This window comes from Agelaius phoeniceus, chromosome 20 (assembly GCF_051311805.1).
Source record: "Agelaius phoeniceus isolate bAgePho1 chromosome 20, bAgePho1.hap1, whole genome shotgun sequence".
In the NCBI taxonomy this organism is placed as follows: domain Eukaryota; kingdom Metazoa; phylum Chordata; class Aves; order Passeriformes; family Icteridae; genus Agelaius; species Agelaius phoeniceus.
This window is the reverse complement of record NC_135284.1, coordinates 2,333,110-2,360,256: the sequence shown is the minus strand read 5'-3', so window position 1 is coordinate 2,360,256 and position 27,147 is coordinate 2,333,110. Positions and strand designations below refer to the sequence as shown.

At 46.9% G+C, this 27,147-nt stretch overlaps 1 protein-coding gene across 1 annotated transcript in view; it reads right to left on the bottom strand.

Annotated features, from left to right (window-relative positions):
* TBX4 (T-box transcription factor 4) overlaps positions 1–27,147 on the bottom strand; it is a 32,798-nt gene that overhangs the window by 3,245 nt on the left and 2,406 nt on the right. The window contains 6 exon segments of the mRNA XM_077188894.1: positions 97–338; positions 661–749; positions 3,311–3,463; positions 13,535–13,682; positions 15,298–15,417; positions 27,019–27,113. Of these exon segments, the coding sequence (XP_077045009.1) occupies positions 97–338; positions 661–749; positions 3,311–3,463; positions 13,535–13,682; positions 15,298–15,417; positions 27,019–27,113 (847 nt within the window).

Here is a 27,147-nt window from a genome sequence, read left to right as displayed (position 1 = left end):
TTGTTGAAGATCAAGGCCCAAGAGACCAATCCAAACCAAACTCACGGTCTCAGGTTTATTTTCTGTGATATTTTTCTAGCTGTGAACTCGAGTTACCTCTTCTTTTTAGACAATGGTAGAAGAGCCCTGAATCTCTCTGTGCTGTGAAGGTGTTGAGTGGCAGATCTTGAGTATCTGAAGCTGCAAACTGCATGTGAGCACCATTCTCATACTGATAATGCTGCAGGCTCTGGTGATTCCCATGGAGTGGGTTCACATCTGGCTTTGCTGACAGCTGGCCATGGCTGGACACCAACCTCTGCCTCATGATGCTTTTGGAAATTACTGGATATTCTTTGCTGAAAGAGGTGAGAAAAATTAAGGCTGGTTAGGCAGAGATCAGCATCATCAGAATTTCATCAGCAGAGTGAGGAAATATTGGTTTGGCTCCCCCAGAGCATCTCCAGGCAGTGACTTCACCCCCTTTGCTTCAGACGATGAACTCAGCGCACTGCTCTGGGTGTGGGCAGGCTGACAGCACAGAGTGTGTCAGGAAGGGCTTCTGAGGGATATCAGTGCCTTTGAGGCACCAGCAAACCCTGCCACGTTCTGCTGCTTCTCCCAGGAGCTGCAGGCGTGAGGAGGAAGAGGAGGAAGAGGAAGGAGGAGGGAGGGAGGTACCTCTGGAGCCGAGCCACGCGCAGGTCGCTGTCGTCGCTGCCCCGGAAGCCCTTGGCAAAGGGGTTGTTCTCAATTTTCAGCTGGGTTATCTTGAACAAAACCAAGAATAAAGAATAAATAAAGAATAAATAAAGATTTGAAAGCAAATCAGAGCAGAAGTGTGGCAGCAGCAGGGCTGAGCTGGTGGGTCAGTGAAATGCAGGGTCTGGGTCTTATTCTAGGCCCTGTGTTCTTCTTCTGGACTCCTGATAGAGAGAATTTATTTGTCTGATTTAGAATGTCTCCTGTGTTTCCATGTTAGAGAGCCCTGCTTGTCATGGTGTGGCTCTCCCTAATTCCCATTACAATTTTACACACCTTTCTGGCCACCACTCAGGCATTTTAACTCGGTGAAAATCACAACTCAAACACTGTTTTATCCCTGCACAGCCCCTCTCCCTTCTCTGCATCCCATTTGAATGCTGAGGAGAGCAGCCAGCTCTGCTTGGGGATGGTTTTGCAGAATATTGCTGTTACTAACAAATGCACTTTTAGCAATGTTGAAAAATATCCCTTACCAAAAAACTCCTGCGAGCACAGCTGGCCGCTGTCAGTGCTGGAGGGAAGGTGGTGACATGTGAATTTAAGCAGCCTCCAGGGCTCCAACTCTTCCAGGGAAGCTCAAGCAGCTGATGAACCACAAGAAGAGTAGGACCCTTCCAAAGCCACAGCCTGACAGCAGGTTTGTACATCTTAATTTCATTGTGTTATTTAGTGATCGTGGTTTTCCTCTGACGTGAGCAGGATCAGGGCTTCAGTCCCTCCTTGTCACCTTCCCCTGGCCTCCTCCAGCCCAGGAGGGGATTTGGGGTGAGCACACACCTTCCTCTCTGACCTCTGCCCAGGGGTAACCTCTATCCTCAACTTCACAAGTTTTTTCTTTAGGAATACAATTATTTACAGCCACACTTCTTGCTAGCAGGAGATTTCTGAGCTAAATATAGCTCAGCAGTTTGTTTCTTCTAAAAGAAACCTAGACCAGGCTTTTAATTGTTGATGCTTAAGAGAATAAATAAAACCTGAATGGTTTTATTTATTCTCTTAAGCATCAACCATTCAAGTTTTATTTATTCTCTTAAGAATCAATATTCTCTTAAAATCTCTGAGGCTGAGATTTTCTCCAGACCACACTGAGGTCCTGGTGACACCTTCAGCAGGTCCCTGTGTCCCCAGAGGCTCCTCACAGGATCTTCACTAAAGAATTTGGGCTCCTCTGGGACATTTTCCCTCAATCTGGGGCTGCCCCCAGCCACGATCCCCGCAGCAGAGCTGGACAGCAGTGACAGTGCAAGTGTGGAGTTTATGGAGACTCTGGGAGCTTTAGGGATGAAAGGCACCATTGACAGCAGACATTTTAATTATGTATTAAATATAAGCTCTTTGGAGTCTTTTTGGTTAACCATGTTTGGGCAATTGGTCATTTTACATCAACAGCTACAACTTTTCTGCCTTCAGTGTCCTAATGGGCACTTTCCCCCACGCTGCCTGACCATACCACATCCATGCTTCTGCTCTCTTTACTGCCTCACTAATTGCAACATTTTTGCAAGGACTCTGTGCTTCCAGCATCAAAGGGCACACAGGCATCCTGCTTGGGAGGAAAAGCTCTGGTCAGGTTATTGGGGAGGAAGAATTTCACACTTGTTCCTGTTCCTGCAGGATTTTCCTATGAATGTGTAGGAAAGGAACTGGTACAGTTACACATGGCAGATTTCACAATCAGGGTGACAGGAGGGCTCTGGCAGTGCTGCCTCACTCTGCACCTTTAGTTATGAATCTTGCTGCCCTTTAGAAATTCCAATTAAATTATTAATTATTCCTCATGCAGCAGCTGGACTTGACGATTAGGAAAATGCCTGGGAGCAGGAGCTTGTGCAAGGGCAGAGCAGTAGCAGGATAGAACCTGAAGCCTTTCCATCCCCTGCTGTCCCTGCCCTGCTGAGGTGACACAGGGAGGTGACAATTTACTGTCCCACTGCTGTCAGTCCTGCTGGCATCCAGCCCTCAGACAGAACTCTGCCCACTGCACAGGTAACACCACCCCAGAGCACAGAGCAGCCCCTACAGCCCCCAGGTGCCCCTGACACCCAGCCAGAGCACAGAACTGACCCTCTGCACCCCCAAAGTGCCCCTCCCCAGCCCCAGCCCCCTCCTGCAAACCACAGAGGCAGCTCCGAGTTCCGTTTTTATGGTTACATTCCTCATCTGTCTCACTAAACACACATTCTGTAATTACTGCTCACTGCAGATTTATGAGCAAGCTTTACTGGTCATTATTCCATGTGCTTTGCTGTTTGAGTGACATCTCAGCTCTGTGAGCACAGCGAGTCAGGGGAGCCAAAATATTGTACCCATCCAAACTATTGTAACCAGCCAAAATATTGTACCCAGCCACAATATTGTACCCAGCTAAAATATTGTACCCAGCTAAAATATTGTACCCAGCCAAAATATTGTACCCAGCAGCATCCCTGCTCCTCCAGAGCTGCACCCTGGCTCATTCTCCCTGCTTAAAGCCAGCATGGAAACTTGTCTTTTAAACCAGCAGAACAGGAAGATGCTCTCACAGAGTTCCTGAAATAAAGCATCTGTGGCCCCAAAAGCTGCCTACCTTGTGGTTCTGGTAGGAGGTGACAGAGATGAAGGAGGTCTCGGGGAAGACGTGGGTGCAGAAAGCCGTGTTCTTGGAGCCAAAGGCGTTGTTCTCATCTGCCTTCACAATGTGCAGCCGGGGCTGGTACTTGTGCATTGAATTGAGGATGATCTGAAAAACAATTGATGCCAAAGTGAGAAATCCATTCCAAAAAGAAAAGAGTCAAGCCGTGGCTGTTGGACACTCTGCAGCAGGACCCAAAGCCCGGCAGAGCTCAGCTTTAGCTTCGCTTGCGAGCTAGGAAGGAAAATTTACATTCTAGGAATGCACATGGACCAAGGCACAAAAGGTATCTGCAGCTCTGGCAAGCAGAGCTGAACTTAAAGCTTTCCTGGTAAAGCCTCATTTTCCATTGCTATTGGATAGAATCAGTCTGGCTGGAAAAAATGTCATAAGTTTTTTTTTCCCCAGCTCACACCAAAGCTGTACAATATATAATTCACCAGCAGCCTGGCCTGTAAAGATTCCTAATAAATGCTTTACTGAGCTGAAAAATACACAGTTTAGCAGAGGGGAAAAAAAACAACACAGAAACCACAGAGGGAAAAAAAGCTAGAAAGCTATTTTTCTTTTATCTGATGGTAAAAAAAAAGAACCAAAAAACTACAAAGCAGCAGATTGTTTTTTCCTGCTGTTTGTGGAGTGGCTGAGTGTGGGTGGCTGGTCCAGGCACCTCTCCCCTCCTCGAGTCTTGGGCAGTGAAAGGCAGGACCAGCACCAGCCAAGGGATTTTTGTGGAGGATGCCAGGGGGGCTGGGAAGGGCTGAGGTCCAGCAGGGATCACAGCCTGGCTCCACTAAAGGGTTTTTTTGGTGGAGCTTTTTGGGCTGAGAGAGGCTGCCCAGGCTCATCCCATTGCAGCACAAAGCAGGGATGTGCCCAGACACTGCAGAAGAAAATGACTTCAAGAAATGGAATTTCTTTTAAGAAGTGGGATGGTTTTAAGAAAAGCCTTTATTCCTTTTACTGGGCAAAGAAGAAATATTGCTGCCTTGTTTTCTCAGCATTATCCTTCCCAATCTCCTCCTTCTGCTCCCAAATGGGCTCATTGAGCCCGGCTGCTCCTGGGGGAGAGGGACCCCAGCCAGGACAGGGACAGGGCCAAGGAGGGGACACTGTGATGGGTGGGGTGGTGGAAGGATGGATGGATGGATGGATGGATGGATGGATGGATGGATGGATGGATGGATGGATGGATGATGGATGAGGGATGGATGGAAGGATGGATGGATGGATGGATGGATGGATGGATGGATGGATGGATGATGGATGGATGGATGGATGGATGGATGGATGGATGGATGGACGGATGGAAGGATGGGTGGATGGATGGATGGATGGATGGATGGATGGATGGAAGGATGGATGGATGATGGATGGATGGATGGATGATGGATGGATGGATGATGGATGGATGGATGATGGATGGATGATGGATGGATGATGGATGGAAGGATGGATGATGGATGGATGGATGGATGGATGGATGGATGGATGGAAGGATGGATGGATGGAGGGATGGATGGAGGGATGGATGATGGATGGATGATGGATGGATGGATGGATGGATGGATGGATGATGGATGGATGATGGATGGATGGATGATGGATGGATGGATGGATGGATGGATGGATGGATGGAAGGATGGATGGATGATGGATGGATGGATGATGGATGGATGATGGATGGATGATGGATGGAAGGATGGATGATGGATGGATGGATGGATGGATGGATGGATGGATGGATGGATGATGGATGGATGGATGGGTGGATGGATGGATGGATGGATGGATGGATGGATGATGGATGGATGGATGGGTGGATGGGTGGATGGATGGGTGGATGGAAGGATGGATGGATGGATGATGGATGGGTGGATGGATGGATGATGGATGGATGGATGGATGGATGGATGGATGGATGGATGGATGGATGGATGGGTGGATGGATGGAGGGATGTGCACACTGCAGCACAGCAGCATCAGCTCACACTAATCATGGTTTTGGCCAGTTTCAAATGAGAATTACCAAGAAGCAGAAGGTTTTTCTCTGTGATTGCTCTGTGTGCTCAGAAACCCTTTCTGCTCCATGAGTGCCGTGGCCAGGAGAGCCCAGAGCAGCAGCTCCAGGTGCTCCAGGCAGGATGGGGGGCAGTGCACGGAGCTCGTGCTCTCCAAACCCCCCCATCTGCTGCAGGTCCCCCTGCCCACAGTAGCTGCTGCATTATGCACCACTTAAATGCAATTTTTACTGTTGACGTTTTCCAGACAACCCTCCCTGCTCCCCAAGAGAGAGAATGAGGAATTTTTGGCATTTTATCAGCTTTGCATCAAGCCTCTGAACCACTTTGTGGCTGTCGATGTGCAGGGTGGAGATCTGAGAGGGTCGGCTCAGGTTTTGGGCTGGAGCCTTTTCTCTGCTTTCATGTATCAGCCACTCATAAAACAAAGTAACACCCAAGGGACAGGACTTTCCTAAAAGAAGGGACATTTCAATTTTCAGTAATTAAGAGCTGAGGCATGCTGGTGAGTAATGGCTGTCTGGAGCAAAAGCTGGGGATTGCTGAGCTCTCCTCGCTGTCTGTCCCACACTGCCCAGCACGGGGGACTTTTCCCCAAAGCCAGAGGAACTCAGCTTCAGGATGGAGAAAACAACTTTAAACTGAGCTTTCCACAGGGAAAATTAGGAGCCCAAGTTTTGATACACCCTGCATGAATAGCCTGTGTTCCCCCTCCAAAGGATCCACTGGGCCTATAATAACCCCTTTAAAAAGATAAATGCATTTTTAATAACATCTTCAAAGTCAAGGAGCTCAAACAATTTCAAAATTAACAACTGAACTTCTTGGAGCCTGATAGAAGAACTCAGGAAAGGATTTCTGACAGATGCTCAAGGTTTCCGTTGTGGCTGCAGATCTGCCTGGAGTTTCATCATGAAAAAACCTTAAATGGCCAAATTTTGCCACTGCATTTACAAATTTGGGCATTTCAGTGCCTTGCACAAAAAGTGAATATTTGCTCACCTGTCTCAGTGCAATTCCTGTTGGAATTTGAGTGTGTGGCTCCCCACCAGCTGCAGAGGGGATTTCCCACATCTTTCTGGGGCTCAGCAACCCCTCTCTGCATAAAACCAGCATTTTACTTAAGAACAAAACCTCCTGCACAGAGGCTGGGTCTGCACACAAATCCTCCTCACCTGTGCTTGCTGTAATCCCTGTGCCTTCAAAATCCTTACAAACCACCCCAAAAACCACCTTTAGCCACAAAACACCCAGGCTGTGCAAAGTGAAATGCCAACAATTCAGACTAAATAGTTTTCAAGGCTGCTTTGGAAAGCTAAAAATACACAAAAAAAGTAAATTCCACTCCAGTGACGAGGATCGGTGGAAAGATTAGCTTCAAGAATTGTGTCAAAAATGAGAAGTATTTTAATTGATGGGACAGAGCACTGAGCAGTGATGTAGGAGCCCTTGGCCTCAAAGGTGATGCTAAAACAGTAACTCTGTATTTTCCTGCACTTCCCTTTTTCCTGGGGAGATGAATTCAGTGTCAGACGCTGTCACATATTTTAAAATTGTCATATTTTAAAATTGCTTTTGTAGGGACCCTCCTGGGCTGCACCAGGTGAGACCCAAAGAGCTCCTGGATATTTTGGGAAATGTTTTGCACCTCTTGGCTGCTCCCCCTGCCCCTGGCACTGCCTTGGAGCCAGAGCATGCCCAGGGTGATGTCACTGCTCCCCCTCCATGGCACACGTGCTGAGCAGACTGAGACAGCCCCAAAGTCCAATGTGAGCTTACACAAACATCCTTCTAATTTCTATTTTTATTTTCACCCCCTGTCTCCCTCCTTTGTGCTGCTCACACACTTGCAGCAGGAACTTCAGCTGTTACAGAACTCAGCTTCATTTTTTTTGGCATTCCCCAGTCAGCAAGAAATGCTAAAAAGAAATGGTGTCATTTGCTCCTTTCATTTAATTTTACTGAGGAAAACAAACTCCTCTAACTTCTAATCTCTCCCACTGCTGAGTAATGTCAGCTCCAGGGCCTGAACTTGCAGGATGGGACCCAAAGGCCACGAGCTGAGCTGGGGAAATGGTGCCACATTCCTTGTCACAAGGCAAACTCGCCTTGGAATCACCAGTAAAATGGATTTACTTTCATATGAAATTTGGGGAGTTGATTTAAGAGCTCCCTGTTTCACCAAGGTATCAGATGTCAGATGATGCAGTGGTTGCTATGGCAACCCCCCTTTTTATATTGAATAGTAAATGGCCACGAAAAAGCCACATAATTTTATGGTTGCTCCCGGGGGATCACACAACTAATATAAAATCTTGCATTTTAATATATTTTCTGCTTCTTTCTTCCTTCCCTCTATTCTTTCAAAGTGAAAAAGCCTTTGAGTGAGGCTGGCCCTGGTCCCACATTGGGACTCTGAGCTGGAGTGTGACAGCCCAGCACAAAAACCTGACAATCCACTTTTCTGCATGGAAAAAACAGTGTTTTAATCAAGGAGGCTCTGCAGAATCATCTCAATTAATATTTAGAGCATTTAGTGCTATAAACCATCCCAAACTGAAGGGTTTTTTAGGAATGAATGGTTTGGAGATGCTCCATCAGCTCTGGAGCTGACCCAGCTGTGCTGCCCAGGATGTGTCCAGGGGATTTGGGATCACAGATCCCTCTTCTCCCTGCACCCATCCTGGGACTGCCAGGGACATTTCACCCCAAAGGCAGCAGGAAAATCACACCAACATTTACAGTGGGAAAGACCCCTGAGATCACCCAGTTCAACCAAATGAAACATTCTGGGCCCACAGCCTCTCCAGCAGCTAAAACAGGAGCTCTGATGTTCCCTGAATCCCTGATATTCCCTGAATCCCACCCTGCAGATTTTCCCTTCCAGGGGAGGATTCCCCTCTCCCTGCCCCAAGGCAGGCACAGACCAGGCCCAGCCCTGAGTGCAGCCAGGCTGCTCCTGCAGGGGAGCCTCCCAAATCCACACTGCCCTGGCAATCAGCACGGAGGGGAATAAGAGCAAGGCTGGAAAATCCTGGGAAAAGGTTCAACATGAGCTCAGACAAAAGTTCCTCAGGAGATGGCCAAAGCTGGGGTTTCTGGGTTTGCTCTCCCTCGGTTCCTTCTCATCTCCCATCAGCTGGAATTCATCAGGACACAGCTTTGGGGTGATTCCAGCTCCACTGTGGCACGGGGGGTTTGGGCAGAGCCCAGGGGTGACACCCTGGGACACCCCAGGAGTGACCCCCGCTGTCCCCTGGTCCCCTGCACAGAGACTTCCCCAGGCTGGCTCCCACTCCAAACCTGACCATTGCAGGGTCTGATTCCAGGTCAGCTTCACCAAAATCTGCTGCGTTTGACTCACACAAACCAGCAATGGAACAACAAAAAGATTGAACAGAGAGGAGTAAATCTTCTTGTCAACCACCAAGCCCACTGGCCACTTCTTCCCCAGGACTGGAATGGAAACCCTGGATCCATCCCTCCCTGTGGAGCACACACCACTCCCAGGGGCACACAGCTCTGCTCCTTTTTTTTTCTCAGCAAACAATGTAAAACTTCACTTTGTGATTTATTTGGGCACCACTATTGCTCTGATTTCCTAAAATGAATGGGTACCAAAAAAAAAAAAAAAAAAAAAGAAAAGGAAAATAATCTTTTCATGGATATTCTTTCAGCAGAAGGCTTAGTGATGCTCTGAAAAAATTGCTTGCAAATTTAGGGGTGTATATATATATATATATATATATATATATGGGTATATATATATATATGTATGTATGTGTATATATATATATATATGTTCTTATAAATATATATTTTCTTATACCTATAAATATAAATAATATATATAAATAATAATATAAATATATATATAGGGGTATATATATGTATGTATGTATATATATATTCTTATAAATATATATATGTTCTTATAAATATATATATTCTTATACCTATACATATAAATAAAATATAAATATAACTATATTCTTTATATCTAAGAAATAATATGGATTATTTATACATATTTTATATATATGTATATACATACGTACATATATATAAATAATATATAATATATAAATTATAATATATATATATATATATAAACCCCCAAGATGTTATACATAAAAATACAGGAAATTTTTAGCTACAAGTTCTCTGAGCAGGACAAGAGGGGTGAGGCTGTGTCCCTTTCCCCAGGCAGGATTTTCCCCCTCCCTCCCCCTGGTGATCCCAGTGCCTGGGGTGGGGAAGCTGCTTCCAAGGCAGCACAGAAACCTCCCACCAGCACCCGAGAGGAAACTGCTTGGCCACAAGTCATAAAGCAAACAAATAAAAAAAAATTATGAATCAAAATTAGGGTTTTGCAAGATTAGTAGGACGTGGAGCTAATTAAAAGTGCCTGAGTGCGTCTGACGGGCACAGGCAGAAAAAGGCTGATTTAATTAACAGAAAAATGAAAAGGAAACCCCAGGACTAGGGGAAAAATTAAGGCTTTCAGTGATAATCAAATAAAACCAAGTGTGCAAATATTAAATCTGAAGAGAAATAACAAACTCATCAGCATTAATGAGTGAAGCCAGTAAACAGCAGATTTTGGTCAAGAAAAACAGGAATATCACTTCAAATGCCGTGATGAGTGACAGGCCATCTATAATATCCTATAGCTTTAAATCTCACTAGGTTATATCCCAGAAACTAAAATAAAAGCTTTATTTTAAAAGCAGATAAAGTAATTACAGCAATTAAAAGGCACCACCAGTGATGGAGTCATTCCCATTTTTCACCTGGAAAACACTGCCAGGTATTTCCCAGGCAGCAGGCACTGGGAAGGGATGTGCCACCCTTGCTGGCACTTCCAAGATTATTCTCACCTCTGCAAATGCCCAGAGAGCAAAGCACCAGCCCTGCCAGAATCCCTCATGCTCAGAATCACTCACCAGCCCCACGTAAATCAGAGGCTCTATCAGGTTGATTATCTCTGCATGTAATGCTTTGAAAATACATAAATTCAGATTTCACTCTAAGCATAGGTGGCTTACAGTGCTTTCTTTGGGATCAGATAGACCTCACTGTAGCTAAACATTACAGTGGCTGCTGATTTCTTAATCCATTTCCAACATGAACGTTGCTCAGTTGTTAAGCCTGGTGTGAAAGAAGCCTTTCATGGATGAAAAATCCCCCCGGAGCAGAATATACAGCCCATGTTTTCAGGCTGTGCTGTGTGAGCTGGGCACAGCCTTACCTGCCACAAAACCTGCTCAGCCACAGGGGTTTGAGGCAGATTACAGAGCCCTGAGTTTGTTCTGATATAAAACCTGCTCAGTTTTACGTGTCTGCAGTGACAAATGCCTCCCATGCCTCTGACTGTAATAATTGACCACAACAGATAACGGGCCAGGGCAAGCAGGAGTGGGGCTTGTGAGGCTGCAGGGCTGAGTGTCAGAGAGTGAGGCTTTCCCACATCCCACATGGTAAATAATCTCCAGTCTAATTCCATGGACTGCAGCAAAGGCTTCAACTCCACAGTTTATTAATTAAGATGTTTACCTTATTTACTTTAAGCCTCAGATGTGCCTCCAGTTATAATCTCCATGGGGCTGCCCATCCCTGATATTAAGCAGCTATTTCAGTGTACAGTCAGACATGGATGGATCAATGGGCTCATTTGTTAATGGAATCATGTGAAATCTCTGCTGCCTGTTTCAGGTGAGATCCCTGGCTCAGAGGAGCTGCACCCCATGTAGGGATGGGGACACTGCAGTGGCTGAGGGTGCCAGGGTGGGTGACCCAGCACAGCTCTGCCTGGGCAGCTGCCCACACACCCAAAAATGCCCCAGCCAAGGCTGCAGAAATCCTCACTCCACGTGGTTTTGAGGTTTGGAGGAAATCAAAGACAAAAGGAAAGGCAGGCAGGCTCTGCTGGCACACGGGAAGGCAAACAAACCCTGTGGCTTTTCTGACTTGTTTTTTTAGGGAGCTTTAAGAAAGTGTTTGCAGTCACTGGGAACAAATTCCTAGAAATGAGAAGCTGTTATTATTCCTAACGTAATGCCTTCGTGGGACAGGCCCTGCAAGAGCAGAACTGTTCCCAGCCTGAGCTGGTGGGAGCCTTGCCCCTCTCCTGCTGCAGAGCCCAGCTCTCCCCCATGTGCACCACAAAAAGGGAAGCACCACATCTCTAAAGCAGAGGAATAATTAAGAAGCCTAATGAGGACCTGGCTGAGGGTTGGTTCAGTCCCATTTAGCCAGGCAGGTTGTCAGTGCCTGAATAGAGCAGCAAACACTTTAAAATAGATTATTTCAGGCATTTTCCCATTAATGTGAGAGGGAAGGTGCTGGGCTGTGGTACACGGCCCAAGGGCACTGAGCAGGGCTCATGTGGAGCCACAGCACGGTGGATATCACCCCAAAACCCAAACCACTGCCCCACTGGGGAAAAGACAAGCAGGCTGTTCATTGGAAAGGAGGAGGGGGTTAAAATCTTCCCTGTTAAAATGCAGCGCTAAAATCTCAGTTAAAAAATGACAAAGTCAGGAAAAGCAAACGTTTAAAGTTGCAAAACCAACACGGCACATCCTGTTTGTTTTACAGCCACATCGCACATCCTGCATGTTTTATGGTTTACATTTTACAGCATAAACAGTCGTATATTAAGCTGCAGAGTTAACCAAGAGGAAAACACGGAGTGAAAAAATGCCACGTGCAAAGCCAGCAGCTCAGGATGGCTGTGGCAGCCAAACGGTGGCAGGGGTGGCTTTGTGTCACTGTCACTGAGAGAGCCCTGACACAGGGGTGAGTTTGTGTCACTGTCACTGAGAGAGCCCTGACACAGGGGTGGGTTTGTATCACTGTTATTGAGAGAGCCCTGACACAGGGGGGGATTGTGTCACTGTCACTGAGAGAGCCCTGACACAGGGTGGGTTTGTGTCACTGTCACTGAGAGAGCCCTGACACAGTTGTTTCACTTCATTTCCATGGTGCTTCCCCCTTTCAGGGGAGCAGAGATGGGCTGTGATTAATAGCAGCAGCATTAAAGGGTGCCGGGGAGCCTTTGAAGCTCACACATGTCTCAGTGGGGTCAGTAGGGTGGGGAGGGGGTCAGGGCCCAGCACGGGGCTGGGTTATCACCGAGTCCCTGCCAGGGCCTGGATTTTGGAGGCTCAAAATCCGCAAAAAATTACAAACACTAGCAAAAGTTCTGGATTTTTAGCAGTGTTTTAAGCTGCTGGGGTCCTCCTGCCTCTGGAGTCAGGAGCTGCAGCTGGTTTAGCTGTGCCAGAATCTCACTTTCTGGACAGCTTTGGGAGGCATTGGGACACTGACTCCAAGTGAAAAGCTGCTCTTTAGAGGCTCAGTGCACAATCATTTAAAATAAGACAGATACATCCCTTCCCACTCTGCACCCTTCTCACAGCCTCCCTTCCCTCCAAACTGCTGCTGCTTAAAACACATTCAGGTTCAAACCCACATTTGATGGCACAAATTAGATTCTCTTACCTTTGGTACAAGGAGGAATGGATGGCACTAAACCTAGAAGGATTTTAAACTCTCTCTTCCCTTCCTCTCACCAAGGATGGTTTATTTTTACATGACTTCCAGCTCAAATTGTGCAAACCAGACAGGTCTGTGTTTTTATATGCAGTATCTGAGCACTCACTCTCCTGACAGGCTGCCAGGGCCCTTGGTCTGGGTTATTAAATGCACTGGGGCAGATAACTGTGTGCTCCCCACCTCTCCCCAACACACATGAATCAAAATTTTCCAAATAAAATACTTGATCTTTTTTAGGGCTGCCAAAGCCAGCCCGGAAAATCAGGAGTTTATGCAACCAGCTTCTGTGAGCTGCATGTACCACGTGCCAGGCTGAAAATCCCACAGCACTGCCCGGAAAGATCCTGGGCAGAAAAGAAAACCTCAGTGGCATCCAGCAGGACACAACTGAGCCAGTCATGGCTGCATTTCCAAGAGCAGGGGAAGCACACAGACCCCCTCCCTTTGCTTTAAACACTCCCCCCAAGCACAAAATAATGTTATTCCTTATTATTAAATTAACAATTATTAACTGTTGTATCCCACTCAGCATCCCAGACACAAACCCAGCATTTTGAGCCCACCTCCACCCACAGCCCTTGCAGAATGTGTCTCTTACGTGTCCAAAGGGATCCAGGTGGTTGTTGGTGAGTTTGAGCTTCTGGAAGGACACCAGCTGCCTCATCCAGTGGGCTCCCGTGGCCGGGGAGTCGGGGTGCACGTACAGCCTGCCCGGCATGGCCGGCTCGGCCTTCCCGGCCACCATCCTGACAACAGAGGGGACACATGGCATCACCCTGGCACCTGCAAGAGCTTCTTGTCCTTGGACTCATCCCAGCCACCCTCCTGCCAGCCCTGGGGGGATGCACTGGGACAGGGGGACTCAGGGAGGCTCCTGCTTTGGGATCCTTGTTTCAGCATCACGGGCTGGCAGAGCAGGCACATCCCTGCTCCCACGCGGGATTCCCTTGGGGCAGTGTCCTCACATGGGCATTGTGGAGACACTTCTGAGGAGGAAAACTTGTCTGGGTTTTTGGAAGTCTATACAAAGAGCCTTCTGCAAAGGGAGATGGCCCTGCACAGCAGAAAGTACCCGTGGGCAGGTGCAGAACTGGTGTGGCTGCACCTTCACAGCCAGGGAGGGCTCCCACAGCCTGGCCCAGTGGGAAGGGGCTGCTTCCCACTCAGGCCCAGACCCTGCTGCAGCTCCCCTTGCCCCACAGCACCAGCAGCTCCCATGGACACAAGGCCCAGCCATGAGACATCATTTAATGGCAACGCCCTCATGACTCCACATTGTTCTCCTCTTATAAAACCCCAATAAAAGCAATATTACCAAAAACAACAGAAACTTTCCAGCAGCAATAAAAGGAAAAGGGGAAACAGCTCTAGGGCTGGCAAAAACTAAATTAAACAGAGTTAAGGACTATCCATCATCTCGTGTTTAATGTCTCAAACACACAAAGTGGCCACCGTGGTGCAGAGACCCTCAGTCCACTCCTCTTACCCAGAGGCATTCCGGGACAAAAGCTCACGGAAAAGGGATTTTTTTTTTTTAAGTGGAGCAGCCCTAATGTGCAAGTAAATAATTTCTGCTTTCTGGGATGTCACTGGGCTCGTTCCCTGTGAAATTTTCCATTGCTTTTCAGCAGGCAGCAGCCAGGGGAAGGGTTTGGGGAAACCACAGCAAATAGTGGCAGTGAGGGAGGCTGCCGGGCATTTTGTGGGGGGAAATCAAAAGAGAAAACAACACGTTTCCTTTGTCAGAGAGCAAAAATCCCAGCTGCCTCTTGGGTAAGTAACTTTGCTGGGAAAGGCACAAGGAAAGGAAGAACAGCAGAAGAGAATCAGGGCTCTGAGTGAACCACCCCATATTTCGCTTTATAGCTACTCTCCTAAAAGCAAAATATTACTATAGAAGAAAGGAATTTCAAACTTTTCTCGAGTCACATAGAGACCTAATTTTGAGGGCCAAAATGGACCATTAGGTCATCCTGTCCAGCCTCTGGTACAAGGCAGGCTGTGGCTTTACCCTCCTACACTGCACACGGCCAGATAACCCGTGCTTGGCCTAAAGCATCTTCTCCAAGAAAACTCCCCAGCCTAGAACACTTTGGGATGGACAAGTCACCACCCCAGCAGCACTTTTTTTCCAGCAGTTAGCCACCCAGCCTGTTAGTAATATTTCATTTGATATTTTTCTGGTTTAAACTTCCAGCCCTGGCTCTCATGTCCATCATTGCTCCACCAAAGAGAGCTCTGGGATGTTGGCATCCTTCCTGTGGGAAGGTGTTTCTGTTGGTTTCTAAGTTTGCACAACAAATGGTTGATCCAATTGCAAATTTCTTATGGAAAAGCAGGCAAACAGAAGAGTTGTCTTACCATTTGTTGTCACAGAATTTGTAGCGGTGGTCGTCGGCTGGGACGATGTCGATCAACAAAATGTACTTGGTCTTGGGGTTCATTCCAGTCACTTTGACCTTGTAACTGGGAAACATCCTCCTTAGGGAAAGCACAGGATCACCACGTTAGTGAGGGGTGGAAGCCCTGGAACTGAGGGAAACTTGCAGCAGCAGCAGCCCAAGAAGCAGATCCACCATCAGAGGGATTCATGCCAGGACATTGTTGGTTCTTGTTCATACCTGAATTAAACTCTCTCTTTCCAGAGCCTGTGCCAGTGCAAAAGTGGGCACAAATTTTGATGAGGGTTTAGGGAGGGGGGCTATGGGCCAGTGCCAGTAAAATGAGGGTGCAGAGAGAGATACAGGGGTTCAACACATCCCTCTTTGTGGGAGGCCTGGACAAGGAGCCCTCACTTCTACAAGAGGCTCTGCCTGGCTTATGGCAGCACCAAAACTGCAGATTTCTTGCTGCTGTGGAAGTGTTTGAAAGTCTGGAGACTACATTTCAGAGGAAACCAAGCACAGGCTTTGTCATCCACACGATCCCAATATCCACCAGGTCCCACCACTCCTCCCGTGTTCCCTCCAACAAACTGAGAACTGAGGATCAGCAAAGCCTGGGGGAGACAAAGGGTTAAACCCTGTGGTGGTGCAGACAGGCTCCTCTGGCATTCCCAGATTTCCCAAATTCACAGCACACCCCTTAAACCTTGCTGGAGCCTGGAGCCTGGCAGAGCTTCCCACCAGAACGTGCCTGTCCCACTGGCTCCATGAACCAACACCAAACTAGAGCATCCCATCCACCAGTGCATCATCAGAGAACACTGACATGCCTCACAGGCCTACAGACTCTTTGTGATATTGAATAATACCTTTTTACAAAGCCATGTGGCTGTGAAAACAGCAGATTCCATCCCAGTCCAGCCCTGCAATCCAAAGGAGAGAGCCCTAATGGATACTGACACTGCCATGGGCTTCCCAATCCCTTGAGGCCGCGGCAGCAGCCAGGATTTGCAGGATTAGGCACTTCACATCCTCAGAATAACTATTTTCTTGGCTCCATCTTCCCCACCTCCTCCTCATCCAGTAAAAACACCCGAGTCAATAGAGCAAACTGGCTCACCACAGCCCTCCAGCCAGGACACAAAGTTCTCCTTCCACGGGGGGATGGAGGATGAGAATTGCCACATCCTGGCCTCGTTCGAATTACGTGAATTAAGATGGGCCCAAATCCTGATGTCATTTCTCCATCAGACATCAAGGCCACTTTGTCCCCCACTTTATCCCTCTTTTCCTGAGCTGGTTCAAGTCTGCAGCACCATTTTGTCGCTGCTTGGGGAGAAGGCAACAAAATGGGCCCTGTTCAAAATCGTTTCAATTGACTCTTTTAACCGCCCTGCATAAATTCCAGATGTTTACCATGTAATTAGCCTGGACTAAAAAGGGGTGGTTTAGCAATGTCCCTCTTTGATTTTCATTCATAAACTCTGCACTCCTCTTAACCTTGTCCTCCTACAGGTAAGCACCTGGGTAAATACAGTAGGACATTTCAATTTGTGAATACACAGCCCAATTCACACATTGAAAAAAATTGTATAAGGAATCCAATCTGAATGCCAAGATTTTTTTTTAATTAGGCCTTAAAATGGCATTTTAAAATGAAACAAAAAAGAAAAAAAAGGAAAATTAAAAAAGGAGGATAAAATTATTTAAAAACATAAATGAAATGAACACAATTTGACAGTATCATACCTGCACTGGGGATTTTTATAACATTGAGCTTCTGAATTTCTTTTTCCCTCAATCATTTCATTTACTGTAGAACATCTAAGCTGCTAAAGTAGCTGAACTGATATATTGTAAATGTTAAGTGCTTTTTTAATGGCATTTAAAATTAAGCTTCAGCATATGGAGTTCATATAGCATGGACATGCCTGAGTTTATAATGTTCTTTAGTATAGCCCTCTAAAATAAATACAAAGAGCCAAAGTACTACTATAATATATACAGCTGAAATTCTTTAAGGATAACAAATGGGGACTCACATCTGATTGAAGGTGTTGCTTAACTTGCAAACCACTCACTATCTCGCAGTGGTAGCATTGTACTCAGCAGTCCACAGACCCAGCTACAACCAAGTTTGCCAACTCTCCACATTCTTTTCCAGGAAAACATGGGTAGATTTTAGTAATTTGGCTGTGCCTGGACATTTCATCATTATTATTAGCTGCTGCATTTTGGCCTTAAAGAAAAAATATGCGACTAATGTGCTGTCCAGGGACTTGTCAGTTTAATTTTCTTAATGAAAACATATTTCTCAACCCCTTGGCAGAGCCTCGTTTAGTAAATATCTCTGCAATATGATACAAACATGGGTTGTGCATCTCTGATGGGAAGGCATGACAAACCTGAGAGCTGGGGCCAAGGAAATGCAGTCATAGAGACTGAATTAAAAAGAAAAGAAAAAAAAAAAAAAAACAAACAAACAAGAGACAGCACCTAATATCATGTCCTGGCCCTTATTAAATGGCCCGTTTTTAAGAAGGGAGCAGGAACCCACGGTGGAGCTGCACCAGCCCTGCCCAGGAGCGAGGCCGTGCTACAGTGGCTCTATAGAGCTCCCTGTCAGGCCTGGGAAGGGGCCAAAAACCTGCCTGCTTGCCCAAATTTACTCCAGGTCAATGGAGCTACTCAGAGGCACGAGGAGCTGCAGCTCAGCAGCAGCAGCAGCAGCTTTGCACAGGCAGCCCCTCCGGCAGGCCGGTGCAGCAGGAGCCCGGCGGATGGGCGGCTCCCGGGGATGCTCCGCTCCCCCAGCCCCTGCACAATAGGTTGTTTCATCATCCCCTGCTCGGGGACCGGCAGAGGCACAAGAAGCACCCAGTGCTGCAATAAAACTTGCCAAAGTCTTGCCAAGCTCTGGGAAAGCTCAGCCTGGCTTTGGTGGGAGGTCTGAAGCAAGAGCCGGGCAGATCTCTGTTTTATCCACCCTCCTTCCCACACGGCTCCAAACCGCGGACAGCATTGCTATGCAGAAACCGGGGACAAAAACTGGGGATTTGGGGCTTCCTGGGGAGTGTGTGCAAGCAGGTGACACCTGATCCTCAGGGCACCTCCCGTGCCAGGGGCAGCTGCAGCCCTGCCTGGGCAAATGGGGCAGCTGGGTGGGGTTCAGTGATGGGCACAAGTGCAGCACAGCAACACTGAAGTCTCCGGTGAAGTTTGAGCCACCAGCACTCAGGAGATTCATTGCAGCAATTCCTGGCCTCATCACCTTTTGTTCAGACCCAAAACCTGTTTGGACACAGTGTCCATGGGCTGCAGCAAATGCCTGAATGTGCCAATGACAACACCATCCCTGGAGTGGGGATGTCCAGCACTGGACCAGTTTCCTTCCAATTTCTATTCCTTTTTTTGAAAGCCACACCAGATGTGTGTCCAACCCAGCAGCACAGCTCAGGTGGAGGCAGCAGGGCCCACCAGCAGCCCCACAGCTGCCCTGCCCACCCAGGGACCAGCCACAAGCACCCGTGTGATGCACAAGGGACTCAGCACAAGCAGCCAAGCACCAGCCCCAACAGCCTCTTCTGCAAAACACCAGAATTGACAGGACTCCAGTTTTAGGCACATTCAAACCCATTTCTCCCTGCCTCCAGCTCCAGCCAGAGCAGAAGGGACCATCCAGGCTCCTCAGCCCTATCCTGAGGGTCTCATGTGTCCCTCAAAGCTCCCTGCTGGGTTTAGTGGCTCTGACAGGCACCTTCCTGTCCCACCCCTGCACTGGCAGGGACAATAGTGCTGCTCTGCCATGCCAGCAGCTCTCACTGCCCCTCACAAGGCAAAACTTAAATCAGATTTTATGTTCACAAAAGAAAGGCACCTTCAAAGAAAGCGATCATGGGGGAAAAGCCACGGTGCCACCCCCTGTGGCATTAAAACCCCACAGTCCCTGGGTGATGCCCTGGGAAGGGCAGAGGGGCTGAGCCTGGCACTGGGACCGTGGGCAGTGGGAGCAGGGTCGGCATCAGCAGAGCTTGGCACCACTGCCACAGCCCCAGCTAAACCCTTCCCTGCAGATGAAATGTAGCAAAAACAGTAAAAGCCAGGAAAATAAACAAGCAGCACAATTCCACAGGCCTCCCAAGCTTCAAAGATGATGTGCTAGTGAATTATTTGTTCTGATAATGAAGCAGTCACTGCTTAGCTAAGTTTATGCTAGGCACATTTTATCTCAACATGATATTCACAAATTGTTTTAAAATGAACTGTTAGAATAAGCATCTCTTGTTTATTTATTTATACTATTACTATCCAATCCCCTTAACTGTGGAGCAGTTGCTGACATGGAGCCAAAGCTTCTATTATTGTTCAAACAAAGTTTAATTGATGTATAATTGGCTGGTTGGATTTGGAAGTGAAAGATAAGAGAAAAGCTTTGCTTTTCTTTGGGGCAGCAGTTCCCAGCCTTTCAGGCTCTCCAGCCTTGGCCTCTCTGTGGGCATTTCACGTGTGTTTTAATGCCCAGATGAGCAGGTCTGGTTGATCCTGGAGAGATGGGTGGCTGCAAAGCTCCCATGTCCAGCAAAATCTTATTTTTTGGGCTGGGGATGGCAAACCAGAAAAGTAGAGAGAATCAGAGCTGCTTGAGGAGCTCAGATACTGATCTGAACAATGACTGTGCTGTGCCACACTGCACATCAGCAACAAACCCTCACTACCCTCCTGCTCACCAGGATGGAATCTGACCTCCACTTAGATGCCAACACCATTCCTGATGGATGCATTAGGTGGGAAGGTATGTCTCTGACCAGCACAGGGCAAGCAGGGGATTCAAACAGTATTTCCATAGAGAAAACTGCCCAGAACCAGGACACCTGAGCAACCCAAGCCATGCCCTCACCAAAGGCTGCCAGTGCTCTCTGAAGCCCATGGATTTATGAGGATTGGTACTCACTGCACGTCCCTGGGATGTGAATGGTCCTTCAGATACCACTGAGTGCTTCCTTCTGTCCTTTCAAGGGGATAAAAACATCCCCAAGCACTTCAGCAGCTCAGCAGCTGAAATTCTACTTTTTAAGACAATAAGACAAAGATTTTAAAAGACAGACAGAGATTTTACAATCCTTGCTTTTGGGACGATCGAGTAAAGCAGTGACTGGAAGTTCCTGTGCTGTGCTGCCTGTGGCAGATGAGGTTGTGAAAGGATCAGAAAACAACTGCTCACTCAACATCTTGGCTAACAAACCATGTCATGGCTGAGCAACCACCTCCTCAGAACCTGCTGGGCATGCTGACATGCCTCCAGCAATGCTTTCAGAGCTCCAAGGCAGGTGACACACCTGCATCCCTGATAACAGCTAATGTGGCCCCAAATTCTTCCTGAGACTTGGCCATGGCTGCTTGAGGATGTTTTATCCTTGTCTTCATTGTTAGAAGGGAAAAGAATGGTGTGCAGAGCCTCCAAGAACTATGTCTCCATTCTGATGACCTTTCTTCATTTTTTTCTAATTTCCCTTCTTTCGACAAGTATTTCTTCCACTGACTTAACGCATCTTTAAAAATAATATTCTCCAGGGCAGATTAAAACAAATTTGGGGATGTCAGCTGTTTCTTTTAACCTTTTAAATGGCATTTCCTTTTTGATAGATTCTTGCTTTCAGAAAATACTTTAAAGAGATCAAAGAGTTTTTCAACAGGGTCCCATTTTCCCAGTGTATCCTAACCCTCAGTCCCTTATTTCTCTTATCACCCACGCCACTCCGTTATGACGCTCTGTATACAAAGTAAGAGCAGTTAACTTTGAAGTGCTGGATTAGCCCATGCCAGATCCTTGCCTCAGAATAACAAACAATACAGGTTCAACAGGAGTTCTCATCAGTAGTTCATTTTTCAGCCCCAAATTCACTGTCACTAACACAAGCAACATTGAACTCTCAGTCTATGGGCAGATAGCAGAGATTTATCTGGTGGCAGGACCATGACCTAGTGATGAGAAGGTCAGACAGTTAAGGGATTTTTATATTTTGGAATGGCGAGGTTGTATTTTTTCCTTCTGGCTAGCACATCTAATTTTTAAATAAAACATTGTTTCTCACATACTTGAGAACTTGGTGAGCTGGATGACTGCTTTCATGGTCTAGAAACATTTCCTTTCTTTGCCCCATGGTGACTTGAGGCATGGGCAGGCTCCTGGCCATGGGCTGCTTCTCTGGGCTTTCATTTTGCTGCAGCTGAAGTTGAGCAGAGAAGGTCCCAGCATGCAGGAGGATGGGAGAGGTGGTGCCAGCAGCACCAGCAGCACAGCACAAAGGTGCTTCAGAGAGAACCTGGGCAAGAGCATGGTCACCAACAGCACTTCAGGGCAGGTTTGCTCCCTCTCCAGCCCTGCTGCCTGGGCTGAGGCAGGAGCCGAGGCAGCCTTGGCACTGCTGGAGCCTCAGCCCCGGTGTCCAGGAGCCTCCGAGGCAGCAGCAGAGCCCCAGCAATGGTTGGGGACCTTCCCCAGCTGATCTGGGCTTGACCAAAGCCTCTCCTCACCTTGCCACAGCTCCAGCACAAGGACAAGCAGGGAAAGCTCTGGGAACACCCTTAACTGTGAGCATCCCATGTCTTTAAAAAGCAGGGATGAAGAGAGAAGTGGATCAGGAACCAGACTCCCATCCCTGCCCTCCTCGGTGTGCACAAGCTCTGCCTCCCTTGCCAAAGCTGTCGACAACTTTAGCAGCACAGCCAAGAGCCATTGGAGTTCACTCCTGCTTTTTCTCTAAAAGCAGGAGTTTGCCTGAACAGGATAATTCCAGGACCCCAAATTTAGGAGCAAGCAGATCAAGCATTCCTCAAATATCTATTTTATTTCTATGTTTTATATTGACGGCTCACATTCCTTCGTTGATCTCGGATATTAAGGTTTGCTTTTGAATCAAAAAACATCAGTAGAAATTCTTGTAACTGCCTCAAAAGATTCTGGACAAATATTTCCCTTTAATTGTAATGAGAACTGGGCATCCATATGCCCTACAGAGCCATGGAAAATTTAACTTTTAAAGGATTATTCACACAGGAAAGCTGCACCAGCTTAGCCAGAGCATTTATACTTCTTCAAACCTTGATGTCCTAAAAACTAGTTTTATTTTGGTTTACTAAAGTTTATTAGGAACAGATTTTTTTTTTTTTAAACTGAAATAAGCCACTTTTAAAATGAAACTTGAACATCTAAAGGGGATTTGCGTCTTTTCCACACATGCAAGATGCTTTATCGATTCTACTTTTTCCTCTGCAGCATTTTCCTACATATGCTTCTTAAAACCTGCTACCATAGAGACCAAAGCTGGCTTTGTACCTGTGCACACCCTGCACTCCTGCCAAAACTTAAATTCAGTATCTAGAGCCTCCTGTTTCGCCTCAGGGCCAGTTCTGCTATGACAGAGAAATGACACATTATTTTCTCTTCAGGAGCTGCTCACAAAAATTTGACCAGACATCCTATGAACTGGCATTTTTTTACTGATTAAACAAAAGCTTCATCAAATTGTTTAACCTTGGCAATACCTGGATAGAAATTACAATGCTGCAAAGACTGGCACCTGGAAAAAAACCCTAGGGAACAACTCAATAAATAATCTAACAGAAAGAAGAAATCCTGAGCCAGGAAGGCTGTGGAAGCAAAGATTAACTTCCAGCAGAAATAAAGTCTGAAAGATGAGGTTTCACAAAGAATAGTTTGCCACGAGCTACAAAAAGAATCTACAATTGTTCAGTCAAATAATAGCACATAAAAGTGAGAGGAAGAAATCGGAAAGCCAGATTTATAACAAAGTCCCCCATTTGCTTTCTGCTTTCCCCACCCCTCGTACAATTTCACAAGTGTGGAATTCCTAAAATCCCACAGGAAAGGTGTGCACCCTGCTAGGACAGAGCGATGCCCCCACGGCAGGGCGGCCAGAGGGGAGGAATCCAGATGTGCAGCTGCAGCTGCATCCTCTAATACACCCTGTGCCCTTCATTAGAGTCTAGATTGATTTGATTCATTTGATTTAATAGGATCTCACCGACTGGAACTTTTCAGTGAAGATTTTTAGGGTATTTTTCGGTTCTGTAGTTTTTCTAGGAGAAGGGATTTTTTGGTTGGTTGGTTTGGTTTCGGAGAGGTTTTTGTTTGTTTTAACACACACGCACACACATATATAAATACACACACACACGGCAAGGTTTGTGAACAATCATTTCCAAAACCAGGCACTCACAGCTCGCTGGATTCATTCCCCCCATCCCTGGAAACCGCTGGATTCATTCTCCCCATCCCTGGAAAGCGCTGTGAGCAGGGATGGGAACCGGGATGCTGCAGCGGGAACCGGGCACCGGGAGCGGCCGCCCCGCCGGGGCTCCGCGGACAGGGGATGCTCAAACAACAGGATTCCCTCTGCCTCCCCATAAACCTGTCCTGCAAAACGCCCCCCGAGATGGGCAGTGCCCGAAGGGATCAGCCGTGCCCCTTTGCCTCTCTCGTTCCCCGCCGGCTCGGGCGGCCGCGGGGACCCAGCGCTCCGGGCAGCGCCGGGGACGGGGCAATCCCTGCAGCGCAGACCTCCAGCCCTGTAAAACCATCAGCAGATAATCCTCCGGAGGAGAAACCCGCAATCAGAGCAAACCTCAAAGAGGAGGAAGGAGAGGAAGGCTCTGAGCGATGGAGCCGGCGCCCATCCTGCGGGCGCTGCCACGGGCGCTCTGAGGGATCCGAGCGCTTTTCTCCAAAGTTCAGGGAACTTTGCTAACATAAACTTTTTATCTTTTGATGATCCTTTTAATATAAAATAATCTCTTTTTTTCCCCTCCCACAATGAAGCAGTCGGACATTAAAAAGATAGCGAGTGCATTTTAAAGATGTTTCCACTTTATAAATCAAACTTTCTTGGCAACAACATGATTTCTATTTCATTGCTGAGCTTGCTGTGTTCTCCTAATATCTCCTACAGATCAGTCCTAAGAGGGAGTAATAATCCCCTAAAGTAATTCTCAGCCCTAAATTCTCGATAATTTATAGTTGGCTCGTTCTGTGGAGCTCCACAAAGAACGAAACAAATGACTCCCCCTTTCCCCCCACAACCAAGTTATCAATATTTGCCTTGTTTATACAAAAAAAGCTATTTTACACCATTGCCATGGAATTAACGCTTCCGCTGAGCTTTACATTTCCTCTCCATTGAGTGAACTTGTCATTAAAGTCACTCTTTTTTTTGTTGTTGTTTGAAATTCAAAAATCAGGCTTCCATTTCTTTTCGTTTGTGCCCCTCGAGGTCAGACAGACCTACATTTAAGTGATTTCAACTAACGGCATTCAGGGGCATCTCTGTGCCTGCTGGGAGGGGGATTAGAGTCCTGATTAGTGCCTGCAATTAGCCGCTTTCCCTCTTTCCACACCCCCCCAATGCTAAATGCAAGTGCACACAAATCTCCATTAACCATCGTTTTTTTAATTGGCTCAAGAGGAGGTTTATTATTGCGACTCTCTATTTAAATAGCCTGGGTAAAATAAAATCTGCATGAAGTAATAATTTTCATTTTGTCCTTCGCATGGGGATTAGCAGCAGATTGCAGCTCGTGGGCTGCCCTGCCCTCAGCACGGCCACGCGTGGCATCGCTGTGAACCGACACTCGAGGCACCATGGCGTTTAAGTTGTTCGATTTTTCACGCTCATTATTTTGTGTATTTTTGCTGTCGGTGCTGCGGCAGAGCCCAGCCCGGGCCGGGGAACCGAGCCGGGTCCCGGCAGCGGCGGCGCGGGGCTGTGCTCGCTGCTAAAAACACCGATAAAAGCCCTCGTCCTGCGTTTTGACACCATTTGCAGCTGAACCCAGTGGAAAAAAAAAAAAAAAAAAAAAAAAAAAAAAAAAAAAAAAAAAAAAGGTTATTTTGTTCCGTGTTATTCATCAGCATTTCAGCCGCTTCTTTCATCATTTTTTTAAAATTCAAAACTGTTTATAAAAAAAAAAATTACAACTTTTTAGCTCGATGGCGCTGCACTGAATTTCGCCAATGGAGAATTTGGCTCGAGTAACGTAAAAATCCCAAATTTTTGTACATCTCGTGGTCTACCCCCCATCCCACCTCCTGAAAGGTGCACTGCCAGCTCCACCGGACAAGGAATGTGGGACTGAGCCCTGTCCATCTGGAGCTGTTTAAACAAGCCACGTTCAGACTTGCAGAGAGATAACATGCACGTTTGGGATGCTTAGGGTCTAGAATTTGGTACAGATATTACACATCTCCACAGGCACACTCAGATACTATAAATTAAGGGTGAAATATCTGACGTCTTGATCCCCTCATCTGAGCTGACTTAGGGAGCAGACCCATCCAAATGAATCCGGCTCTTCCCATCAGCAGACGCTGCAGAACAAGCCCTGAGCTTTTGTACGCCAAAATAAGGTGTGAAAAGGACAGAGTTACCTGCACCATCACTCCATAAACAGCCACGCAGCAAATAAATGGAAGATTCCTGGGACATACACCCCCTCTCCAGGGGGAATAATGGGAATTTCTTGCTTATTAGAGTCCAGCTTCCCTACACCGAGCAGCACTGCCGGGATGGAGGAAAGCACAGGGAAAGTGCTCGAATCAATCCCAAAAATCCAATGCCGAGGGTTGGGTTCTGGGTCTCACAGTGGGAGCAGCAAACAACGGGAGGAAAGTCACACACACACTCCATGAGCACCCACGGCTGCTCTGCACGAAGATCAGAGACCACAGAGAAAGAAATAATGCATAGAAATTATTTGTGGGGTTTTTTTCTCCCTGCTGTTTGAGTGTCTGGCCGCACAGCTCGCTAGCACGGTGTCAAACAAGCAACGGCAGGGCACGGCAGAAGCGCTCAGCCGTGCTGGAGTTAAACGTTAACGCCTCAATTTTCCTTTCCAGCAGCAGCGAGGTGAGCCCGCTGCCGCAGAAGCCAAGGGCAGATACTTTGGTGCCCACAGTGACACCCGGCTAATTTTCTCGGGAATTAACTGATTCCCGAGCCTGTGATGGTCTGAGGTTTAATTCTGATTCTTAATTTTCTGACATTTATTCTGCCATCTCCCACCAGAGCAGCCTGGGCAGGACAGGAGCCCGAGCAGATGCAGGGCTGAGTTCTCTGGGCAACTGAAGCCTCTGTGAGGCTCTGGTCTCCCTCCCTGGGTGTGCACACTGAGGGGGCTTTATTTTGATAAAAATAATTATTTGTTTCCAAGGGAAAACAGATTATTTTTTCAATCCAGAAGTGGCACCCTTTTCTCTTTCAGTTTTGAGATTAAAAGAACCTTCGTACTGCTACAACTTTGGTGCAGAGTGTCCCAGCACAGGTCTTAATGAACAGCACAGAAAAGGGAAAGGGGCTTGCTTTGTTTTGGGAAAAAACCAAAACATCATAATTATGCTAATTTCCTAATTAAAAAATAATTTAAAAAAAAAACATTACCAGAGAGAATCAGGACTAAATGTTTCAAACGACTCCACAATATTTTCTTGCATCTACATTCCAACTGCCACACTCAAACACATGTACAGTTTACACTGAAAAAAATGATCTTACTGAAATCTGCAATCACAATAATATTTTTAAAATGCCACTGACTGTACCAGCTCTGCAAAACACAGTCTTGGCAAACAGGACATTTCATAGACATCAGAAGCAATACATGTTTGCAGGGAATTTTCACTAACCTGCCTGCTTTAGTTATTATCATTTCCGTGCCAGCTTCATGAAATTTCTTCCATAGCTCCTTCTCATGGAGATAGACTTTGATATTTTCTATTGTCTGTAAAAAAAAATAAGATAATGAGAACAGCAAG